The sequence below is a fragment of the Dama dama genome, chromosome 13, assembly GCF_033118175.1.
Source record: "Dama dama isolate Ldn47 chromosome 13, ASM3311817v1, whole genome shotgun sequence".
NCBI lineage: Eukaryota > Metazoa > Chordata > Mammalia > Artiodactyla > Cervidae > Dama > Dama dama.
In genome coordinates, this window is record NC_083693.1 from 64,601,310 (window position 1) to 64,622,084 (window position 20,775).

General features: G+C 50.4%; 1 protein-coding gene across 2 annotated transcripts in view; it reads left to right on the top strand.

The window, feature by feature from the left end:
- RIN3 (Ras and Rab interactor 3) overlaps window positions 1-20,775 on the top strand; it is a 133,354-nt gene that overhangs the window by 75,745 nt on the left and 36,834 nt on the right. For both annotated transcript variants that reach the window (XM_061159320.1, XM_061159319.1), the window contains exon 4: window positions 15,725-15,797. In XM_061159320.1, the coding sequence (XP_061015303.1) occupies window positions 15,725-15,797 (73 nt within the window). The remainder of the gene's footprint in view (window positions 1-15,724; window positions 15,798-20,775) is intronic.

Here is a 20,775-nt window from a genome sequence, read left to right on the forward strand (position 1 = left end):
ATTTGGGAAATGGGGGCGGTTCTATAAATACCATTCCCTTTCTTCCACTCCGGCGTTCAGAACCAGCAAGGGAATAAAAGATCATAACCTCAGCTTTCCTACTATGGACTGATTGGAAGGATGCAGTTTGACCTACAGCCGAAATCAAGTGCCCTAGCATCACACCTCTCATTGAATTTGTTCCTTGGAACCGAAGACCTCCTCCTGGCAAGGGCCAAGCCTGCTCCAGGACGCTCACACCAGGGCCGGCGAGAAGAAGGCTGTGTCCTGAGCCCAGATGGCTGAGTGTTTACCAGCAGGTGTTTCAGTAGCATCTCCAAGCAAGAGAAATGTCAGTTGACTCAAGACTGGTCCCTTGTGTATTTTTATAATTTATTTTCGGTTGTACTGGGTCTTCATTGCTACATGGACTTTTTCTCTAGTTGCAGTGAGCAGAGACTACTCTCTCGTTGTGGTGCATGGGCTTCTCATTGCAATGGCTTCTCTTGCTGCGTCCCCCAGACTCTACAGCACAGGCCCAGTAGTTGTGGCACCCAGCATGTGGGATCTTCCCAGATCAGGGATTGAACCTGTGTCTCCTGCATTGGCAGGCAGATTCTTTACCACTGAGCCACCAGGGAAGCCCTGATCCCTTGTTCTTGATTCCATACTCTGTGACTCAGCTGGTACAGAGGACGGGAATATGATTCCTGTGAGGCTGAGGTCCTGGGTTCTGAGTCTTGGTGGACCCTCCAGTCTTGCATTCACTTTGGTTCCAGCACTGATGTCAGGCATCCTCTGCGTGCAGGCAACTCTAGGTGTGGCACCCACAGGGCTCCTGGCTCTTGCCGGTTGTCCCGGGAAGACAAGCAGGTTCACCCTCTGGTGCTGGTTTTCTGAAACTCAGTACTCTTGATGTTTGGAGCTGGATCATTCTTTGCTCAGGTGGAGGGGCTGTCCTGTGCACTAAATTAGTAGGTTTAGCAACATCCTTGGAAAATCCCATGAACAGAGGAGCCTGGTGGGCTACAATCCATGGGGTTGGCAAGAGTCAGACATGACTTAGCAACTGAGCAAGCACGGGCCTCTGCCCACTAGAGGTCAGTGATATCCCTCACCTCACCCCGCCTTGGATTCCCCCCAACAACCTGAGATGTGTCCACGCCCTGCCACACGTGTCCTGGGTGACAGATTTGCTCCTGGCCAAGCACACTGCTTAAGGCTGTGCCATCTAGTTCAGCAACCTCGAGCTGCATAAGGCTACTGAACACTACAGATGTGGAGTCTGAATAGAGATGCTGCTGCTGCTGCTAAGTCGCTTCAGTCATGTCTGACTCTGTGCGACCCCATAGACGGCAGCCCACCAGGCTCCCTCGTCCATGGGATTTTCCAGGCAAGAGTACCGGAGTGGATTGCCATTGCCTTCTCCAATGCATGAAAGTGAAAAGTGAAAGTGAAGTCACTCAGTCATATCCGACTCTTCCTGACCCCATGGACTGCAGCCCACCAGGCTCCTCTGTCCATGGGATTTTCCAGGCAAGAGTACTGGAGTTGCTTGCCATTGCCTTCTCTGGAATAAAGATGAGCTGTAAGTATAAAATACACACCAGATTTTGAACACTGCATATGAATAAAAGGACTGTGATGCATCTCAGTAATTTTTTTATATTTATAGCTTGTTGAAATGATGTTGTTTTGAATATGTTGGGTTAAATAGGCCATTACTGAAATTAATTTCACTTGTTTCTGTTTACTATTACTAACATGAGTATGGGAAAAATTTAAATTGCACACATGACTTGAATTATATTTCTATGGGACAGCAGGGTCTCAAGAGCCAGTGGCCCAGTGTGCAGGTTGGGAGCCTGGGCTGAGTCAGTCTTGCTTCTGGTCACGTCCTGGTACCACTTCCCAGCTCTGTGACCTTTGGTGAACCACTTAACCTCTCTGAGTGTCACAGTTCTAATAAGTGGCAGCCACTTTCTCCTAGACCACAGATAAGAGTTCTGAAACTCTGAGGTGGGATGAACTTTATAAGCCTCTGAAGCTGAAGGTGGGTTGTTTTCTGGGCACAGTGGTTTCTTGCTGGATCTTCCTGTGGCCCTTGGGGCTGTCCTACCACCAGGGTGGTGCCCAGGGCACCTCCTTTTCCTCCTATTTTTTCTGTTCCCAGAGACAGCAGCATCTTTTCATAATGGGTGCAAAGACGCCTCCCCGCCCCTATAGTCTGAGCAAAGGAGCAGGCGGATTGCTTTCCCAGCCTTGCAGCTCCTTCCCCATAGATAACTCAAGCCCCAGGATGGTCAGCCTCTGCTCAGCATCTCCCCCCACCCCTCCCCATTCCTTCTCCCCCAACGCCTCCCTGTGGCTTTACTCTTTATTTAGTCTTCCCTGACACTTGACGGTTCGCACATCTGTCCACCGTCTCCCCTTCTGTTTTGGCGTCTGAACCTATAAATAGTTCCCCGGCAAAGTCCCATCTGCACTGTGACAGCTCCTTCTGTGTTCCTTTTCCCACACTTAAATCCTCATCGACGCGGTTGTTAAAAACGGAAGTGCACTGTCCAAGAAAAAAGCAGTTTTTATTACAGCTTGGACGGTGTGGTGGCAGTGGATGCAGAGTTGGCTGCCAACGTGGATTCAGAGGAAATGCTTTTAATAACGGCAGGACCCGTCAAGCATGTGGTGTGATCCAGGCAAAGCCCTGGACCTGGGGAAGAAGGAAGGCCCGTCCCCTGCTTTCCAGGAGCTCTGGGCCAGCGTCAGACCCGTGAACACATCGTGGTGTGGGGAAATCACGCTCTCAAGTGGAGTGTGTGTCCAGTGCTGGGCCAGAGGGAGAGGAACTCGTCCTGCCCAGGAAGCCATCTCCTAGGGGAACCCGGGGCCTGCCGAGTAACAGGTGGGGATGTGTGGTCCATGGGAAGGTGTCCCTGCTAGCTGACAGGTGAAGTAGGCACACTGAGTGTAGGTATGAAGCCCTGGGATGCCCCACCACCCCGCCCCGTCACTTCTGCTGAGCAAAAAGTGTCTCCTACGCCAGGCTCCCCAGGCTGGTGACACCTGGCCATGACTGGGGCTATGCCCTCAGTCTGGCTACTTAAACTCTCTGAGCCTTGGCTTAATTTGCTCATAATATGAAAATAGTGGAGTTGTCATGATAGTTAGAAATACAGAGGCTAGCACATAATAGGCATGTGGTAAATGGTAGATGATGATGTTGTTAAAACTTTGAAAATGATAACCCTGTATTACTAAATCAGGAAGCTCAAATCTGGACAAAATCCACACTGTGAAGTTGGGAGAAGGAGGCAGAATAGCAGTAGTCCAGGCTTAGAATCTAGAGTCCAGAGAGTGCCCGGATCAAACTCTAGAAAACACCCAGGCTAACCCTCTTTCATTAGATGATGATGCGCCTTCTCTGGACTTCTGTTTCCCTCTCTGTGCAATGAGGGAGGTTGGACAAGAGCTGTCTCTAAGAGTCCTTCTGTTCTGGCCTTCAGTGGTTCCCCATCCATTGAGAGGCAAACTTACAGGTACTTGGATCTCGTCTGAGCAAACTAGGGGTATGGTAGAGAACTCAGTGAGAAGGCATTGCTGCCTTTTTCATCCTAAAATTCTTAAGATGAAATCAAGAGGAGATGGCTCCTTATGCCAAGAACAACCAGCAAAGATGGCTGTGACTCATACCCAGGGCTGTCGTGGACAGTTGCCCAGCTTGTGCACTGCCCAAAAGTGCCTGGTAGGATTAAATCCAGCTGGTGTTCTGCTTGTCAGGTGGTGCAGTTTTGTGCAGGGCTGCAGCCACCTGAAGAAAGAGGCCCTTCTTTGCTCCCTAGTCAAACCCTGTAATGGGGCACTGGGAGCATGTGGAAATGGCCCCTGCTTGGACCCCTGACCATGGCTGCCGGGTCCTCCCCTGTCCCTTTCCTACTGGCCTCTAGTCAAAGGTGCGTTGGGCAAAGGCTTGCTGTGCCCCACATCTAGTCTTGCCCTGGGGGCCCATATTTGATGGGGGAGACTGGGGGCTCAGGAATGATGATCTTACACTGAGAGGCTTCAGGGTTGCTTGGGACTTTACAGAGGGCAGGCCGGTGAATAGATGAGTGAAAGGACTCCAGGGCCAGCCAGTGAGCCAGGATGCCCACCCTGGACCATCAGTAACAGCCAGGGAGACAGAAAGGGAACTATTTTTGGCACATTTGCTGATCAGCATCCTCTCCCAGGTCCCTGAGCCTTAACTTGCCCCCCCACCTACTCCTCCCTAGACCTTCCAGACCTCTGTGTCGCCTTTGGGGGAGAGGCTGCTAGTCTTCACTCAAGGTCTGTCTGCAGAGTACCACCACTCAGCCTCTCCACAGCAGGTGCAGGGCCTGGGAGGGCTTTGGTTACTCAAATCCTCCCTTGGCTGTTAGAGAAAGCAAGTTTCAGAGACTCGAAGGCTTTGTCTCCAGGCCCGTGGCGGGTAGAGCCAGGAGCCCAGGCCTGGTCAGTACCGTAGGGGTTTGGGCTTTGCCTGCAGTGGGAACAGGCATTTACCCCCTTCTGTGCTCCCGTCCTTGTACGGTCGGGCAGCCAGTCTGCTCTGAGACCACAGGCTGCCCAGCACGGGACTGTCTGTTCTCGCTTCTCCTGACAGCTCTGCCCTCTGCTGGAGCCAGAGCTTCTGGCAGCCCTAGTCCAGCAGCCCCTTCCTTCTGGAGGGGACAGAGCCAATTCTCTCACTTCACGGGTGACCCAGATGCACTGTGGCAGCATCTGGAAGCAAGTGGTGCTGAAGGCGGGCCTGGAACCACTAGGTCCTCTGAACGCCAGAGAAATTGCCACTCTCCCCAGTTCCACGCCTGGAAACAGGGCAAGGAGTTCTCAGATAACACAGAAAAGTGGGCCTGATGATAGTATGAAATAGTGTTTTTCCTCCTCTGTCACGTACTGTCTAGGTCATGGTTCCCATGGCAACCATGGTGTTGCTGGACAGCAGAGGTCCCTCCAGCCAGAAGGCAACTGTGTGAACTTCCAGCTGAGGATGGAGCTGACGGGGGTGGGAGGGACACCTGAAAGAATGGGCGTGGTCACCGCAGGTGACCCCACACCCCCCACCTCACCCCCACCCTCACCCCCACACACCCCCCACCCCCCCACCACTCCCCAGCCTCTGGTGATGTTGGCTTTTTATTCTCAGGCTCTGCACTCCTGACCGTTCCTATCAGGGACCCAGCTTGGCAGGATCCCTTTCAGGAAGCAGGTTCAGAATCTATTAGAATCTGTCTGGCAACCCATTCAGGGTGTTATGTTTCAGGGAAGGTAGGCTCTGCAGTGTCACAGAAGTCTTTGGGGTGGGGCCACTTCCTGGGCCCACCCAGATTCCCCCAGCCACTTGTGATGCCCTTTTCTGAGAGGTCCGAGACCCCCACCTCTCCTGCCAGGAGCGATCCTTCCTTCATCCCTCTGGGGACACTCTTATGAGGCAGTTCTCATCCATCCGAGACCCCCACCTCTCCTGCCAGGAGCAATCCTTCCTTCATCCCTCTGGGGACACTCTTATGAGGCAGTTCTCATCCATCCAGGGCCCCATTCTGTAAACGTACACGCTGAGACCTTGATACCTGCTGGGCTTTTTCTTAGATAAAAATCAATGAACATCCCTCCCACCCTTACCCAACCACATTTTCAATCCTCAAAAAAGAATGAGCTGGTTGTATTGAATCTCTCCCCGCAGGAGGGAGTTTCAGATAAGTCCTGTGGCCAAAACTGTTGGCAAATTCCCCATCACTCTGCTCACTGCCAGGCTTCCTCTCAATTTCTAAATCTGTTTCCCCTGATTTCTACAGAGCTCGACCATGATAAATATTTGTCAGTGGTTGAATATATAATGTCCTAGCTGAAGAGTAGCTCTGACCCAGTCGTTCCAATGAGGGTCATACCTGGAAATTAATGAACAATTCCCGTTGTCAAAAGGAATGTGTTTGAACAGAGATCTCTTAGGTTGACAGGGCTGTCTGCCAACAGGGAAGACAGTTTATATTTCCTGAGCAATCTGTACATTTCACAATGTTAAACTGTGGCAAGGTGTATATTCATTCTTTTTGTGATGATCTATTCCTCAGCAGAGCCCAGAGCTTAAGTGAACAGATGCTCACCTTCACTTGCCAGGAAAGACAAATCAGACCCTAAAGAAGGCACCTGCCAAGAGCCGTCTCTTTTTAAAAAGAACGTGCTGGAGAAGGGGTTCTCACTGGTCAGGTTCACTCACCTCAGTCACTGGGAGTGTGTGGTAGAATTAAGCCGGGTGTGGCTGAAGTTTACCTCTGGACCAGCTATGAAGAAAATGTCTGCCCAGGAACTTAAGAGTAAGGTGGCACAGGGGACTTTGGTCTAGAGAAGAACAATAGCTGGTTAAAGACCCCCTCATACCTTAGTTATCACAATTTGTTGTGGTTGTGGTTTAATTGCTAACTTGTGTCTGATTCTTTGTGACTTTATGGACTATAGCCTATCAGGCTCCTCTGTTCATGGGATTTCCCTGGCAAGAATACTGAAGCGAGTTGCCACTTCTCCAGGGAATCTTTCTAACCCAGGGATTTGAACCCACATCTCCTGCATTGGCAGGTGGATTCTTTACCACCAAGCCACCAGGGAAGCCCCTAATTATAATGGTAGATACTACCAAATGCAAAGACGAGTTGAGAGTTCATTAAAGCAGGTTGGACATATAACTATTGAATTATTTATGTGACACCATATAAATGCTTACTATTTCACAAATTTGGACAGTATTCTTTTTTTTTTTTTTCCACTCTTCAAATAAATATTTGAAAGACCCTGTTCAAGGATGAAAAGACAAGTTACAACTGGGAGAAAATATTTGCAAATCACACATCTGACAAATGCTTTGTATCTAGATCAGATAAAGAACTCTCAAAACTCAATAATAAAAAACAAGTAACCCAAATGAAAATGAGCAAAGGATCTGAATAGACATTTTTCCAAAGTATATATGCAAATAGCCAATAAATCCATGAAAATATGCTTGACGTCATTAATCCTTGCAGAAATGCAAATCAAAACCACAGTGAGGGATACATGGGATATATGGCTGAGTCCCCTTCTCTGTTCATCTGAAACTACCCCATTGTTAATCAGCTATATACCCCAATGCAAAATAAGTTAAAAACACAGTGAGATACCATTTCACACCTGCTAAGATGATTCTAATCAGTAACAGACAAAGTACTAGCAAAGGTGTGGAGAAACATTTTTTTTTATTTTATTTGTGTGTTTATTTTTGTCTGCACTGAGTCTTCATTACTGCTCACAGGCCTTCTATGGTTGCAACAAGTGGGGGCTACTCTCTAGTTGTGCTGCATGGGCTTCTCATTGCAATGGCTTCTCTTGTGGAGCACAGACTCCAGGGCACATGGGCTTTAGTAGTTGTGGCTCGGGGGCTCCATAGTTGTGGCACACAGGCTTAGTTGCCCTGAGGCATGTGGAATCTTCCTGGACCACGGATAGAACCTATGTCCCCTGCATTGGCGGGTGGATTCTTAACCACTGGACCACCAGGGAATGAACGCCTGTGGAGAAACTTAAACATTTTGTGAGTGGAAATGTTAAATGGTGCAGTTGCTTTGAAAAACACGCCACCAGTTTCTTAAATATGCAGAGTTACCATGCGTGCTGTGTGTGTGCTCAGTCAGTCAGGTGTGTCTGGCTCTTTACAAACACATGGACTGTAGCCTGCCAGGCTTCTCTGTCCATGGACTTTTCTAGGCAAGAATACTGGAGTGGGTTGCCATTTCCTCCTCCAGGGGATCTTCCCGACTCAGGGATGGAACCCACGTCTCCTGCGGCTCCGGCATTGCAGGCAGATTCTTTACCACTGAGCCATTGGGGAAGCCCGTAGAGTTAACTGTAGGATCTAGCAATTCCACTTCTAGGCATACGCTCAAGATATGCAAACATATGTCCACATGAAAATTTGTACACAGATGTCAAGAGCAGTATTATTTGTAATAACCAAGGAGTGGAAACAACCCAAATATCTATCAGTGATGAATGGATAAACAGAATGTGGTACATCCATCTAACAGAATACCATTCAGACATAAAGAAGAGTGAATGCCACCTTTAGCACAGGGAGTGCTCCTCAATACTCTGTAGTGACCTCTGTGGGAAAGAATCCAAAAGAGAGTGGGCTTAGGTATTTACAGACAGCAGAAACTAACACAACATTGTAAATCAGCTACAGGTGCTCAATCGCTCAGTCATGTCCCAACTCTTTGTGGCCCCATGAACTGTAGCCCGTCAGGTTTTTCTGCCCATGGAATTTTCCAGGCAAGAATACTGGAGTGGGTTGCCATTTCCTACTCCAGGGGATCTTCCCCAACCAGGGATTGAACCCCAATCTCTTGCATCTCCTGTGTTGGCATGTGGATTCTTTACCACTAGCGCCACCTGAGAACCAGCTATACTCCAGAAAAGTGAAAGTGAAGTCGCTCAGTCGCGTCTGACTCTTGGCGACCCCGTGGACTCTAGCCTACCAGGCTCCTCCATCCATGGGATTTTCCAGGCAAGAATACTGGACTGGATTGCCATTTCCTTCTCCAGGGGATCTTCCCGCCCCAGGGATCGAACCTGGGTCTCCCGCATTGCAGGCAGACACTTTAACCTCTGAGCTACCAGGGAAGCCCATACTCCAGTAAAAGTTAACTTTAAAAAAAAAAAAAAAAAGAGTAGTAAAGTGCTATCGCTGACTCCTGCTACAACATGGACATGGACAAACATTGAAATCATGATGCTAAATGAAAGAAGCCAGACCCACAGGACCACATATTGTATGATTCCGTTTATACAAAGTCCAAAATAGGCAAATCCATAGGAACAGGAAGTAGATTAGTGGTTTCCAGAAGCTAGGAGGAGGGAGGAATGGAAAGTGACTGCTGATGGGTATTGCATTTCCTTGGGGGGATAATGAAAATGTTCTAAAATTGATTGTGGTAATGTTTGCACAACTCTGTGAATCTACTGAGACCATCGTGCACCTTAAATTGCTGAGTTGTGTGGTGTGTGAATGATATCTTAATAAAATGGTTTTTTAAAAATCCAACATTTGAAAAACTGTCCAATTAGAAAACAGGAAAAGACATGAATAGACACTTGAGCAAAGAGGATGTACACATGAAAGGTTATTCAGCATCTTTTTGAAATGCAAATTAAAGCCACAATGAAATAACACTCTATACATAGTGGAATGGCCAAAATAAAAAATAGTGACCACACCCAGCTGACAAGGATGGGGGAAGAAACTGCACAGCTGCTACATAGCTGGTAGGAATGTAAAATGGTACAGCCACTCTGGAGAGCAGTTCGGCCCTTCCTTTGAAAAACAAAGGATGGACTTAACCTTGTGACCCAGCAAATGCACTTTGGGGCATATATCCCAGAGAAAGGAAAGTATATTTTCACGCAGAAACATGTACCTAAAAGTTCCACAGCAGCTTTGTGCATAATCACTAAAAACCAGAAATTCCCAGATGTCCTTCAATGGGTGAATGACCAAGGAACACCCAGACCATAGGTTACTACTCAGCACTAAAAAAGAACGGCGTATTGATTCACTCAATAACTTGGATGACCCTTGAGGAAATGAACCAGAATGGGAAAAGCCAGTCGCAAAGAATATGTCCTGTATGACTCCATTTATATGACATTCAATCATGTAATCACAGATTGAAAACAGATTAGTGGTTGCCAAGTGTTGGGGTGGATGTGATATGAAACACCTTGATTGAGGTGGTGATTACAGGCAGCTGGGATTTACACATGGGATAAAATTGCATAGTTCTCTACAAACACACACTTATATGCACGAGAGCTAGTATAAACCTGGTAAGATCTGAATGCGCTCTGTGGATTGCACGAAGGATGGCTTCCTGGTTCAGATATTGTCCTCTAATTATGCGCCCTGATATTGCCATTGAGGGAAACTGGATGAAAAGTGAAGAGGGCCTCTCTGTTCATCTCTGCAACTTCCTGTGGACCTGTATTTCCAAAGAAAACAATTGCTAGAGAAATAGTTACATAAATATTGGAGAGCCAGCAATGTGCTCAGCACCATGCTTGATGCTGAGGGCACCATGGAGAACGAAAGATACCTACACCATTCCTGCCTTGGCAGTTCATTCGTATTACTGAGTGATAAAATGGAATTTCCTAAAAAATGAATCTTCCAACAGCTTTTGGTTCTTTGCGGATTACTCATTTTGGTGTTGAGATTTTAAAGGCCAGAAGCCAGGCTGGTGTGCATGGACCCAGAATCTCCACCTTGTCTTGACTCAGCCTTGATGGTGAGTCATGAGGTGAAAGGTTTCTTTTTCTCTAGGCAGGGGCAAGTCCCATTGTTGTCACCTGGGGATATAGCAGATGGGACTAGCTGGTGCTGTTTTTTCTCCTCACTGTTTGAAAGAGAGATGGTTTAGACGGGGGTCTGGTGTGTTCCCACTGCTCTTTCCACTGAGGAGGCTGGAGGCTGTACACAGTGGAGGAGTCACCACTGCTTAGGTTTTCAGAGGGGAGCAGAGGGAGCCAGCATCCTTGTTGGTTGACCCGGGGTGGGTGACCTGGGGAGCTTGTCAGCCCTCACAGGGCTTGGAGGGGAACCAAAGTAGCATGAGCCAAGAGGACTCTAGAGACCAGTCAGCCCCTGAGAAACATTTACAGAGAAATTTAGAACATTCGAGAAAAATTTAGAGAATCTTCATAGTTTCTCTGCTTACAAACGTCAGATATGCTCATTATAAAAGTGCCAGAAAAACATAATACAGGAAGTGAAACTCAGTCCACTGTGTGTGTGTGCATTTTCTTTTTTTTCTTAATCATGACTTTATTGAGATGTATTTACTTCATGTATTCAGCATCATACAATTCACCCATTTAAAGTGTACACTTTATTGGCTTTATATTCAGTTGTCCAGCCCTTACCAGGATCAATTTGAGAACATTTTCAACACATCAAAAAAGAAGCCTCGTGTTGTACAGTGTGAATGTACTTAAGCCACTGAATTGTGTTCTTAAAAATTATTAAAATGCTGAATTGTATGTTTTTTATAGTGTGTGTGTGCACAGTCACTCAGCCGTGTCCAACTCTGTGATCCTGTGGACTGCAGCCCGCCAAGTTCCTCTGTCCTTGGAATTTTCCAGGCAGGAATACTGGAGTGGGTTGCCATTTCCTTCTCCAGGGGATCTTCCCAACCCAGAGATCAAACCTGCATCTCTTATGTCTCCTGTGTTGGCAGGCAGATTCTTTGCCACTGCTCCATCTGGGAAGCCATATCATGATAGAATACCCTTTTTGCCAAGCATGCTATACAGAGAAGTTTAAGATACAGTCCTTGCCTTCAAGGCAAAAGACAAATGAGGAGGATTAGCAAGGAAGGGCGAAGCTGGAGCCTCCTTGCCTGGGGAGAGAGCAGTAGCAAAGGCCCGGAGGCCAGCAATCACAAGTCGAGGTGTGGCAGGGTTGGTTCTTCCTGGAGACCAGGGAGAATCTGTTCAGACCTCTCTCCTGGCTTCTGGTGACAGCCGGCAACCCTTGGCTTGTGGCTGCATCCCTCCAATCTCTGCCTCCATTTACACATGGCTTCTCTTCTCTGTGTCTGTGACCCAGCTCTTTACATGTTTTCTTACAAGGACACCCATCATTGGATTTAGGGCCCACCCCAATCCAGTCTGACCTCATGTGAACTTTATTCCGTCCGCCAAGACCCTGTTTCCAAATAAAGTCGCACTCAGAGGTACCAGGGGTTAGGATCACAATGTGTCTTTCTGGGAGACACAGTTCAACCCACAATAGACAGGTGCTTTATTAACTCTGTTATGCAGCTGAAGGGGATTCCAGGTGATGCTAGTGGTAAAGAACATGCCTGTCAATGAAGGAGACATAAGAGGCGCAGGTTTGATCCCTGAGTTCAAGTGATCCCCTGGAGAAGGAACTGGCAACCCACTCGAGTATTTTTGCCTGGGAAATCCCGTGGACAGAGGAGCCTGGAGGGCTGCAGTCCATGAGGTCACAAAGAGTCAGACACGAATGAAGTGACTGAGCATGCAGACACGCATACAGCTGAAGAAACTGAGGCTCAGGGGGGGGTAAGCAATCGTGATGGAGATACGTTTACACTCAGGCCATTTGGTCGGGGCACTGCACACACACTCCGGCCAGTGCAGGACACAGGGCTGTCCTGGAACTTGAGCGCCACCCCCACCCTCTGGAACAAAGGCTTGTCTAACTCTCAATGGTTTGCATTCACCTCTGCTCCAGAACAGCGTGAGGCTGCCTGTCGGGGCTTCCTCACGTGCCAGGTGTCCCTTTGGACCCCTGGAGGGAGGGCATGAGCCACGTGGTGGGAGGCCTGAGACTCCTGCCAAGGCACCACGTCCCCCCTCACCCCTCCGAGGCCTCTGCTCCTCTGGGGTAGACTTTTATATTTTGAACTGTTTATTTCTTTATTTTTATTCGTTTTTGGGTGCGATGAGTCTTCATTGCCACACATGGGCTTTCTCTAGTTGTGGTGAGTGGGGGCTACTCTCTAGTTGTGGGGCACAGGCTTCTCGTTGCGTAGCTTTTCTTGTTGCAGAGCTTTGGCCCTAGAGCATGTGGGCTTCGGTAGTTGTGGTGCATGGACTTAGCTGCTCCACAGGATGTTCCTGGACCAGAGATTCAACCCATATCCCCTGCACTGGCAGGTGGATTCTTAACCACTAGACGAGCAGGGAAGCCTCAGTCAGACTTTTAGCAGACATTTATTATCTCCCAAACTGCATGTCGGCTTCCTTGGTGGCTCAGACGGTAAAGCGTCTGCCTGCAGTGCGGGAGACCTGGGTTCAATCCCTGCGTCGGGAAGATTCCCTGGAGAAGGAAATGGCAACCCACTCCAGTACCTTTGGCTGGAAAATCCCATGGATGGAGGAGCCTGGTAGGCTACAGTCCATGGGGTTGCAAAGAGTCGGACACGACCAAGCAACTTCGCTCACTTTTTAAACTGCCACACAATGTGCTAGGCCCCGAGGAGGGCTCAAGGGTGGGCAAAGCCCTGGCCCTGGCAGGCAGGAGCTCCCCCGGGTGTGGCCTTGCTGCGCTGTTCCCACGAGCAGGATGGGGAAGTATGAACCGGGGGCTGGGGGTGGGGCAGAAGAGGCCTGGTTAACAAAGAAACAAACATGACCTTGATCCTCGCTTGTGCGAGGATCCTCCTGTTTTCACAGGAGGAGGATCCTCCTGTTTTCACAGTAGGAGGAGGATCCTCCTGTTCACAGGATCCTCCTGTTCACAGGAGGAGGATCCTCCTGTTTTCACAGTAAAAAGGGGACTGGGCCACTATATCTAGAACTGTGTATGGCCCCAGCCACAAAAATGGATGAGCCCTGGTCCTTGCTCCTGAGGAGGGGACTAGAGTGGGGGTAAACTAAGTCTAAAGGAACTGAGGCCTTTCCAGAAAGTGCCAGGGGCACAGGAGAGGAAGGGACTGCCTGTCTTAAAAGTTTCATCTGTGTCTGCAAAGGTCAGACCGTGTCTCCGTGGTGAAGGAAAACTGCTCATTGTTGAGCAGGCCCGGTACAAAGAGGCTAGGCTTTTTGCATGCATCACCACTAATCCCTCTTGAAGGATCCATGAGAAAGTTCTTGACTCCAGTTTACAGATGGAGCATCCTCTCTACCTCTCCCAGCTACCAGAGATCTTTTGACCCCAGCCTATAAATGGCAACCCACTCTGCTACTCTTGCCTGGAAAATTCCACAGACAGAGGAGCCTGGTGGGCTACAGTCCAAGGGGTCGCAAAGAGTCCAACACTGAGCGACTTCACTTTCACTTTCCCTTGGCCTGTTGGTGCTGCTAAGGTCGGTGATGCACTTATGTGCCACCAGGTGGCATTGTGGACCGAGTCATGTCCATTAACTCACAGAGGGTGGTAATTCTATGCACTGATGTTTCTCAGACTTGTTTTTTATGGACGTCTTCTCAGTACCTCCAAGAACTGTAACCTACTCAATGTTTTGATTTAAACTCCCTTGTAAAATTTTTATATATATCCTAATGAGAAACTGTAATCTCTTTGCCATAAATAAATGATGAATGTAATTCCCTGGTGGCTCAAACAGTGAAGAACCTGCCTGCAGTGCAAACCCAGGGAGATCTGGGTTCGATCCCTGAGTCACGAAGATCACATGGAGGAGGGCATGGCAACCCACTCTAGTATTCTTGCCTGGAGAATCCCCAGGGACAGAGGAGCCTGGCGGGCCACAGTCCATGGGGTTGCAAAGAGTCGGGCAGGACTGAGTGACTAAGCACAATCTTTTAGAAAAATCATGTTAACTGTTTAGAACACTGCAGTAGCATATAGAAAGAAGGAAAGTATTAAAACTATTAGAACAAAACATGTTAGTTTGCGTATCCCTATACCCATCTCGTAGATCACCAGTGCAGCGGAATGCTGACCTAGGCTTTGGAAGCAGGCTGCGGTCACCTAGATGCATGAGTGCTTAGGGTTGGAAGGGCTCTTCCCTTTGCAGGTAGAGGAACAGGGGCATTGAGAGGGGAAGGGACACACCCAGAGTCACACTGTCCACCCCAGGGTTGGAGCCAGGCCTGGGACCCAGCTCCGGCCTTATACCTCCACCCCACGGATGCTCAGAAGAACCTCAGGAAGTTGGAAATGAAGTGTGAGGCACACATGTTTCTTGGCCCTCTGAGGCCCGAGAAAGTTCACTGTGGGTTCCACATGCAGAGAGCATCACTTGTCGGGAGCATGGAGCCCTGGGATGAGAGTCAGGTGGCGTGGGGGCGGGCAGCTGCCAAGACCCCTGGTGAGCAACGCAGCGTCTCTGGGCCCCTGACCCTGGTGCTCTGCTGCAGGGCATGATGTGGTACCACGCTCTCCTCTGGGCAGTCCACGCCGGCTTTGGGCCCTGACTGCCACATCCTGGCACCCTGCCCCTCCAGGGAGCCACATCCACCCAGGATGGGCTCTCTCTCCCTTGATCCCTCTTCCTTGTCAGAGCTGGAAAATATGGGCATCACCCTCCCTCTTGAGTTACTTGTGCAGCCAAATCAAGTGAGGTTCTGACAGGCCCAGGGGTTCTAACAGGCCACACTGGACCAAGGAATCTCCTGGAAGCTAAAAGCAGAACAGGAACAAGCCATCCTCTGCTGGCCCCCACAGTCCTCAGAATTGTCAAGTGGAGATGACCTTGAGTGTTTAATTCGGGACATTTTCAAGTTCTGCTTTTACAATCTAGAGTCTTCGGTGTTATTTCGCTCAAAATGGTGCATGTGTTATTAGTTAACGCCAGTTGCTGTAATAAAGAGGCCCCTGAAATCTTGGGCTTCCCTGGTGGATCAGGTGGTAAGGAATCCGCCTGCAGTGTGGGAGACCTGGGTCCTATCCCTGGGTTGGAAAGATCCCCTGGAGAAGGGAAAGGCTACCCACTCTAGTTTCTGGCCTGGAGAACTCCATGGACTGTACAGTCCATGGGGTCACAAAGAGTCGGACACAACTGAGCGACTTTCACAAAAATCTCAGGATTAGCACCACAGAAGTTCACTTCTCTCCTCCTCTCCCTACGGTCCAATGGGCTGCTGATGTGTTTGTGACTGCAGCAGGCCGGGCCCTGCAGCAGGTGCCAGAACCCACAAATGAACACAGGGCAGACCCGCACTGACACTCATCCAAGCCTCTGTCCTCTCTCCCCAGTACTGTACCTGGAAGGCTCCGTTCTTGTGTTTGAGGACATCTTCAGACTGATCGCATTCTACTGTGTCAGTAGGTGAGTATTCCTGGCCCCACAGGAGGGCATCTCACTGGCAACAGATGTTCATGCATCCTGGGTGGGGGTGGGGGAGTCACAGGGGAGCCCCCGAGGGAAGGGTGCAGCCCACAGTATGCAGAGAGAGGGGGCAGTCCCCTGGCTTCACCCTGGTACCCATGAAAGGGAGGGGGGTGCCTGCTCTCCTGCTTTCTTTCTTTAAAGGTCCCTCCCTCACCTCCACCTGCCCCCTTGGCTCACTGCCCATTACCTTCCTGTCTTCTGGCTTTCGGGACAGCTTGGGGCCGGTCCTGTGAGGAACCTGACCCGCCCCCCTTGGAAGAGTTCTAGAAGGAACTTCCTGTAGGGGCAACAGGAAGGGCTGATCCTCTTCGTGGGAGACAGCGTGTGATTTTTGAAGCAGCTGCTGGGTGGAGTGGGTGTCTGTAACCACCCTCAGAGCTGCTCTGTTCATTCAGAACTGGTTGCAGGTCAACAGGAATTTAAAAACACATTTTGGTGCCAAGAAGCCAACGGCTTAAGCTACAGGGATTTGACCAGGGCTGGGCAGGATGTCTTTGGGCCCAGGGCCCCAGGCTCACCTCTCTCTGCTTCAAAGAGACCATTCATGCTGCCTTCACTCAACCCAGGACAGCCCTCCCACCTACCAGGACCCTGCTGGGCCCAGTGGACACAATCCTGATGCTGATAATAAGGTGCTAACAGCTCCTGCCTGTAGGGGGCTCTCCAGGTACACAATGAGGTGCTAGGGTTTCATATCCATTATTTTCTTAAATCTTGCTGAAAGTTCCGCCCCGTGAACTGCTCTTTTAGTCTCCCACCTCCCCGGGGTTTTTTGGCTGCTCTATGCAGGGCATGGGATCTTTGATCCCCAACCTGGGATCCAACCTGTGCCCCCTGCCGTGGAAGTGTGGAGTCTTAACCACTGGGGTGCTCTTGTTAGTCCCACGTTACAGATGAGGAAGCTGAGACTAGAGAAGTGAGTTGTTCAGGGTCATGCACCTGGTAAATGGCAGGGTGGAGGTTCAAAGCAGAGTGCCAAGGTCCGTGGTGTTTGTACAGCCGTCCCACTGTGTTCATTCTACAGTGATTCTGATGACCTAGCATATCCTTCTAGGCCCACAAAGCATCAGGGCTCCCTGGCCCTTTGTACATTGTGACAGGTCAGGTTCTCAGAGTCAGGCCCTTTCCTGTTCTGAGAAGTTCTACCTTAGTGTAAGATGATAGCCTAGAGTTTGGCCCAAGATAGATGCTTCCAGTGAGTGAATGAATGAATGGTGACATAATTGCAGAGCTCAGAATTTGAGCTAATCTTTCTCTCTCAACTTTCTCCTCTGTAAAATGAGAACGCCACCCATGCTGTAGATGCTGGAGAAAGAAATAAGATAAAGGGACAGCACACTGCCCGACACCCAGGAGGTGCTCTGGTTCTAATTCCACGGGTTGGGCCACGGGAGGGTGTGCTCGGGTGGTGACGTCATCTGTGTGAAGCGAGACCCAGAGCCGTGATCACCAAACACTGCTGTCTCCTCCCACCCGCTCCTCCTCTGGCTGCTGTTTCTCCACGTTCCAGAAAAGCAGGTGCTTGTTCACCTGCCCTCAGACACTCAGGGGACCCACTGGGAGGTCACAAGGCTCAGAGCCTGGAGCTCCTGTGTTTGAGGGGAGGGGGCATCAGCTCCAAGGCCACCTCTCGGGACTGAAATGCCGCCAAGGAAGGGCCCTTGACTGGCAGTGGAGAGCCCGTTCCCGGCTGTGTGACCTTGGGCAAGTCCCCCGACTTCTGCCGGCCCCAGTCACCTCACCTGTCAAGGGGAGCCAAGATGGAACCCCAGAGCGCTAGAGCTGTGTTCCTTTGTGCGATCTGAACGAGCAGCCATCTTCAGAACCAAGTGGCCCGGAGGTCATGGGCAGTGAACCAGAGATGCACATTTTAGGTGCCTTTGTCGCCGGAAAGGCCTTGCACAGAGGGGCGTTTTGAGATCTGCTAAACACCCAGGTGATACAGGCCAGTCCTGGCTTGGGCCCTCGGGGCCCCTGTGGCCTCGGCGCCTGTCCACTGAGCACAGTCCCTGCAAGAGCATGGACCAGCCCTCATTCGGTCACACGGGATCATGAGGGCCGGTCCTTCTCCAGCGCTCTCAGGAGCACGTGCTCCTCTGCCCTTGGGGTGGGAGGGCGTAGATTCGGCTTCACGGTGCCCACCCCAGACCTCACTGGAACCCTGATGCTCTGGGCTGGATGGTGGATGGTGTGAGAGTTCTAGAGAGTCTGAGTCCCATAGTCACCCAGGGAGCTGGTTAACACTTCCAGGGCCCACTCTAGGGATTCTGAGTAGCAGGCCTAGAGTGGGGCACAGGAATCTGCATTTATAACAACACACACAATCTGTATTTATAACACACACACACACAATCTGCATTTATAACAACACACACAATCTGTATTTATAACACACACACACAATCTGTATTTATAACACACACATACAATCCGTATTTATAACACACACACAGTTCGCATTTATAACACACACACACAATCTGTATTTATAACACACATATACAGTCCGCATTTATAACACACACACAGTCCACATTTATAACACACACACAATCTGCATTTATAACACACACACACACTGCATTTATAACACACACACACTGCATTTATAACACACACACTCTGCATTGATAACACACACACACTCTGCATTTATAACACACACACATACAATCTGCATTTATAACACACACACATACAATCTGCATTTATAACAAGCCTGTCTGCAAACCAAGGTTTGGGAACTGCTCCTAAGAAAAGGATACTAACAGCTTAGCCGAGGGCCTCCCGGGGGCATACTTGGAAAGGAGAATCCATGTGCAGGGGGCACTCGAGGGCCTCCCCCGAAGGAGGAAGCAGCAGGGGAGTGGGGTGCAGGATGGGGACAGGAGAGAAGCCCCGCCAGGGTCCAGTGCCAGGGTGCCTGGCCTCAGTAGATCCCTCTCTCCGGCAGCTTCAGAGCACAGAGCAGACCTTGGGGTCCACTGTAAGCCATGGGGCTGACTTCTGTGCCCCCAAGCCATAGACACTCAGGCACGTGTGGCTCTCTGTAGGGCCACTGGGGCAGGCGCTGAGGCTCCAGTATGCCAGGACAAGCCTCTGGGGGTCATGGGTGCCGGCCCTCAGGAGCAAACTCCGCAGAGGCTGGACGATGGGTACAGAGCTGGTAAAAAACACTGAAGTGTCTGGAGGGGCAGCAGCAGTGACTGCTCCAGTCAGCTCCGTGGACCAGGCGTTTGCTGAGTCGGGCTCACACTGTGTGCTGCCCACAGAGCTCTTTCTAACCTGAATGGTGCTGCAGGGTGGGGCAGGGGGTGTTATCACTGCAGACCCACTTCATGAGGCTCGTGACCCCTGTCCCATGCTGTGCCGAGGATCAGACCTTTGCAAGGAGCTTAGCAGAGCCCCTGGTCTGGAATGAATCCTCCAGGAGGCATCAAGCCTGTTCTTCTTGCTGGTGTAAATGAAGATGCTGCAGCTGGAGTTGACCTGCCTCAGGTCACCCAGCTCGGTTCTGAGCCAGGTCTGAACCCCAGGTTGTCTGATTCCCGAGCCCAGCTGCCTCTGCCCGGCATACAGGGCCAGGCCCATGGTCCAGAGGACGCAGGTCTGCTTTCCCTCCAGCAGCAGCTTCTCTCCTTCCATGTGTGGGGAGTCTAGGCCCTCTTGGTGGGAAGGGTGACACTGGCGGCCAGGCAAGAAGGGCAGGAAGAGAGTTCAGGTAGAGGACACAGCATGGTCAGAGGCCTGGTAGCTGGTCAGCTGCAGGTTGCTTGGCAGCGGCCTCCTGGGGAGAGCTGGACACGTGGGTGGGAGTTAAGGTGCCTGGAAGGCCTGGAACGCCGAGCCCAGGAGCTGCATGCAGGGCTTCCTTCCTTGGTGCTGGGTGTTGCTACAGCTCACAGATGGATTGCGTTTGAGCAGAACCACGTGGCTGCAGAGGCTGGGGCTGTTGAAGCAAGAGGAGTGTAGACACCAGCTGGGCTCTGCAGCCACCCAGGCCCCAGGCAGGGGATGGGGAACCAGGCGGGCTGGGGGCGGTCATTGCAGGGAGGAGTGGGGAGGCAGGGGGAGCCTAGGGAACCGTCGGGGCTCTTATCGTGGGCACAGGAGTATGAGCAGGCGTGATGGTTCCCGCTAGGTGCCCCCCTGCTGTGCTGTGTGGTTTCCATAGTAACCCCATAAGCGAGCATCACGTCCCCTGTCCAGCCAGGAGATGGAATGACACCCACCAGGAATGACAGAGCTAGATTTTACCAGGCTCCTCCATCCCAGAACTCATGCTGGTTTTTTCTTTCTCCCTCTCACTTAAATTCTTTTAATGGAAGGGAATTCATGCTTCTCCCTCGACTTTCCTTTTGAAAGTGGTTGACTTTCAAAACCACAGAAGTTACCCGGGATGTGTGAGGAGATGGAGCCATGAGGCATGGAGGGGGTGCAGACATGGTCTCATAGCCTTCCATTCTGGAAGCGCTCCCCAAATTGCCCCAAAATTTATAGGACCTGGACAGGATGGGGGTGAGTGCCAAACCCTATGGGAAAGAGAAAGCTAGCCTGTGTGAGCTAATACGATATTAATAATATACATGGTGACTGGTACTTTTAATCCATGGCCCACAACCCACTAGGAGGTAACAGTAGAAGAAGAAAATGTATTTGGCCTTAGTCTAGGTTCTGGACACAGAACCCTTAAATTCTTGGAATTTCCTGAGTTGACAGGGGCATCTCTTATTATTCATAATGAGCCCCTTTCCGTCACACCTGCATTTATGCAAACCCATAAACAGGAGAGGCTCCTAGACAGCCTCAGGATGGGGCTGGTCACCAGGAAGACCAGTGATCAAGGCAAGGAACTTCCAGCCCCACCCACCCACCTCCTAGCTGATGGACACTTTGAGGCGCTGGGAGGTGCCGC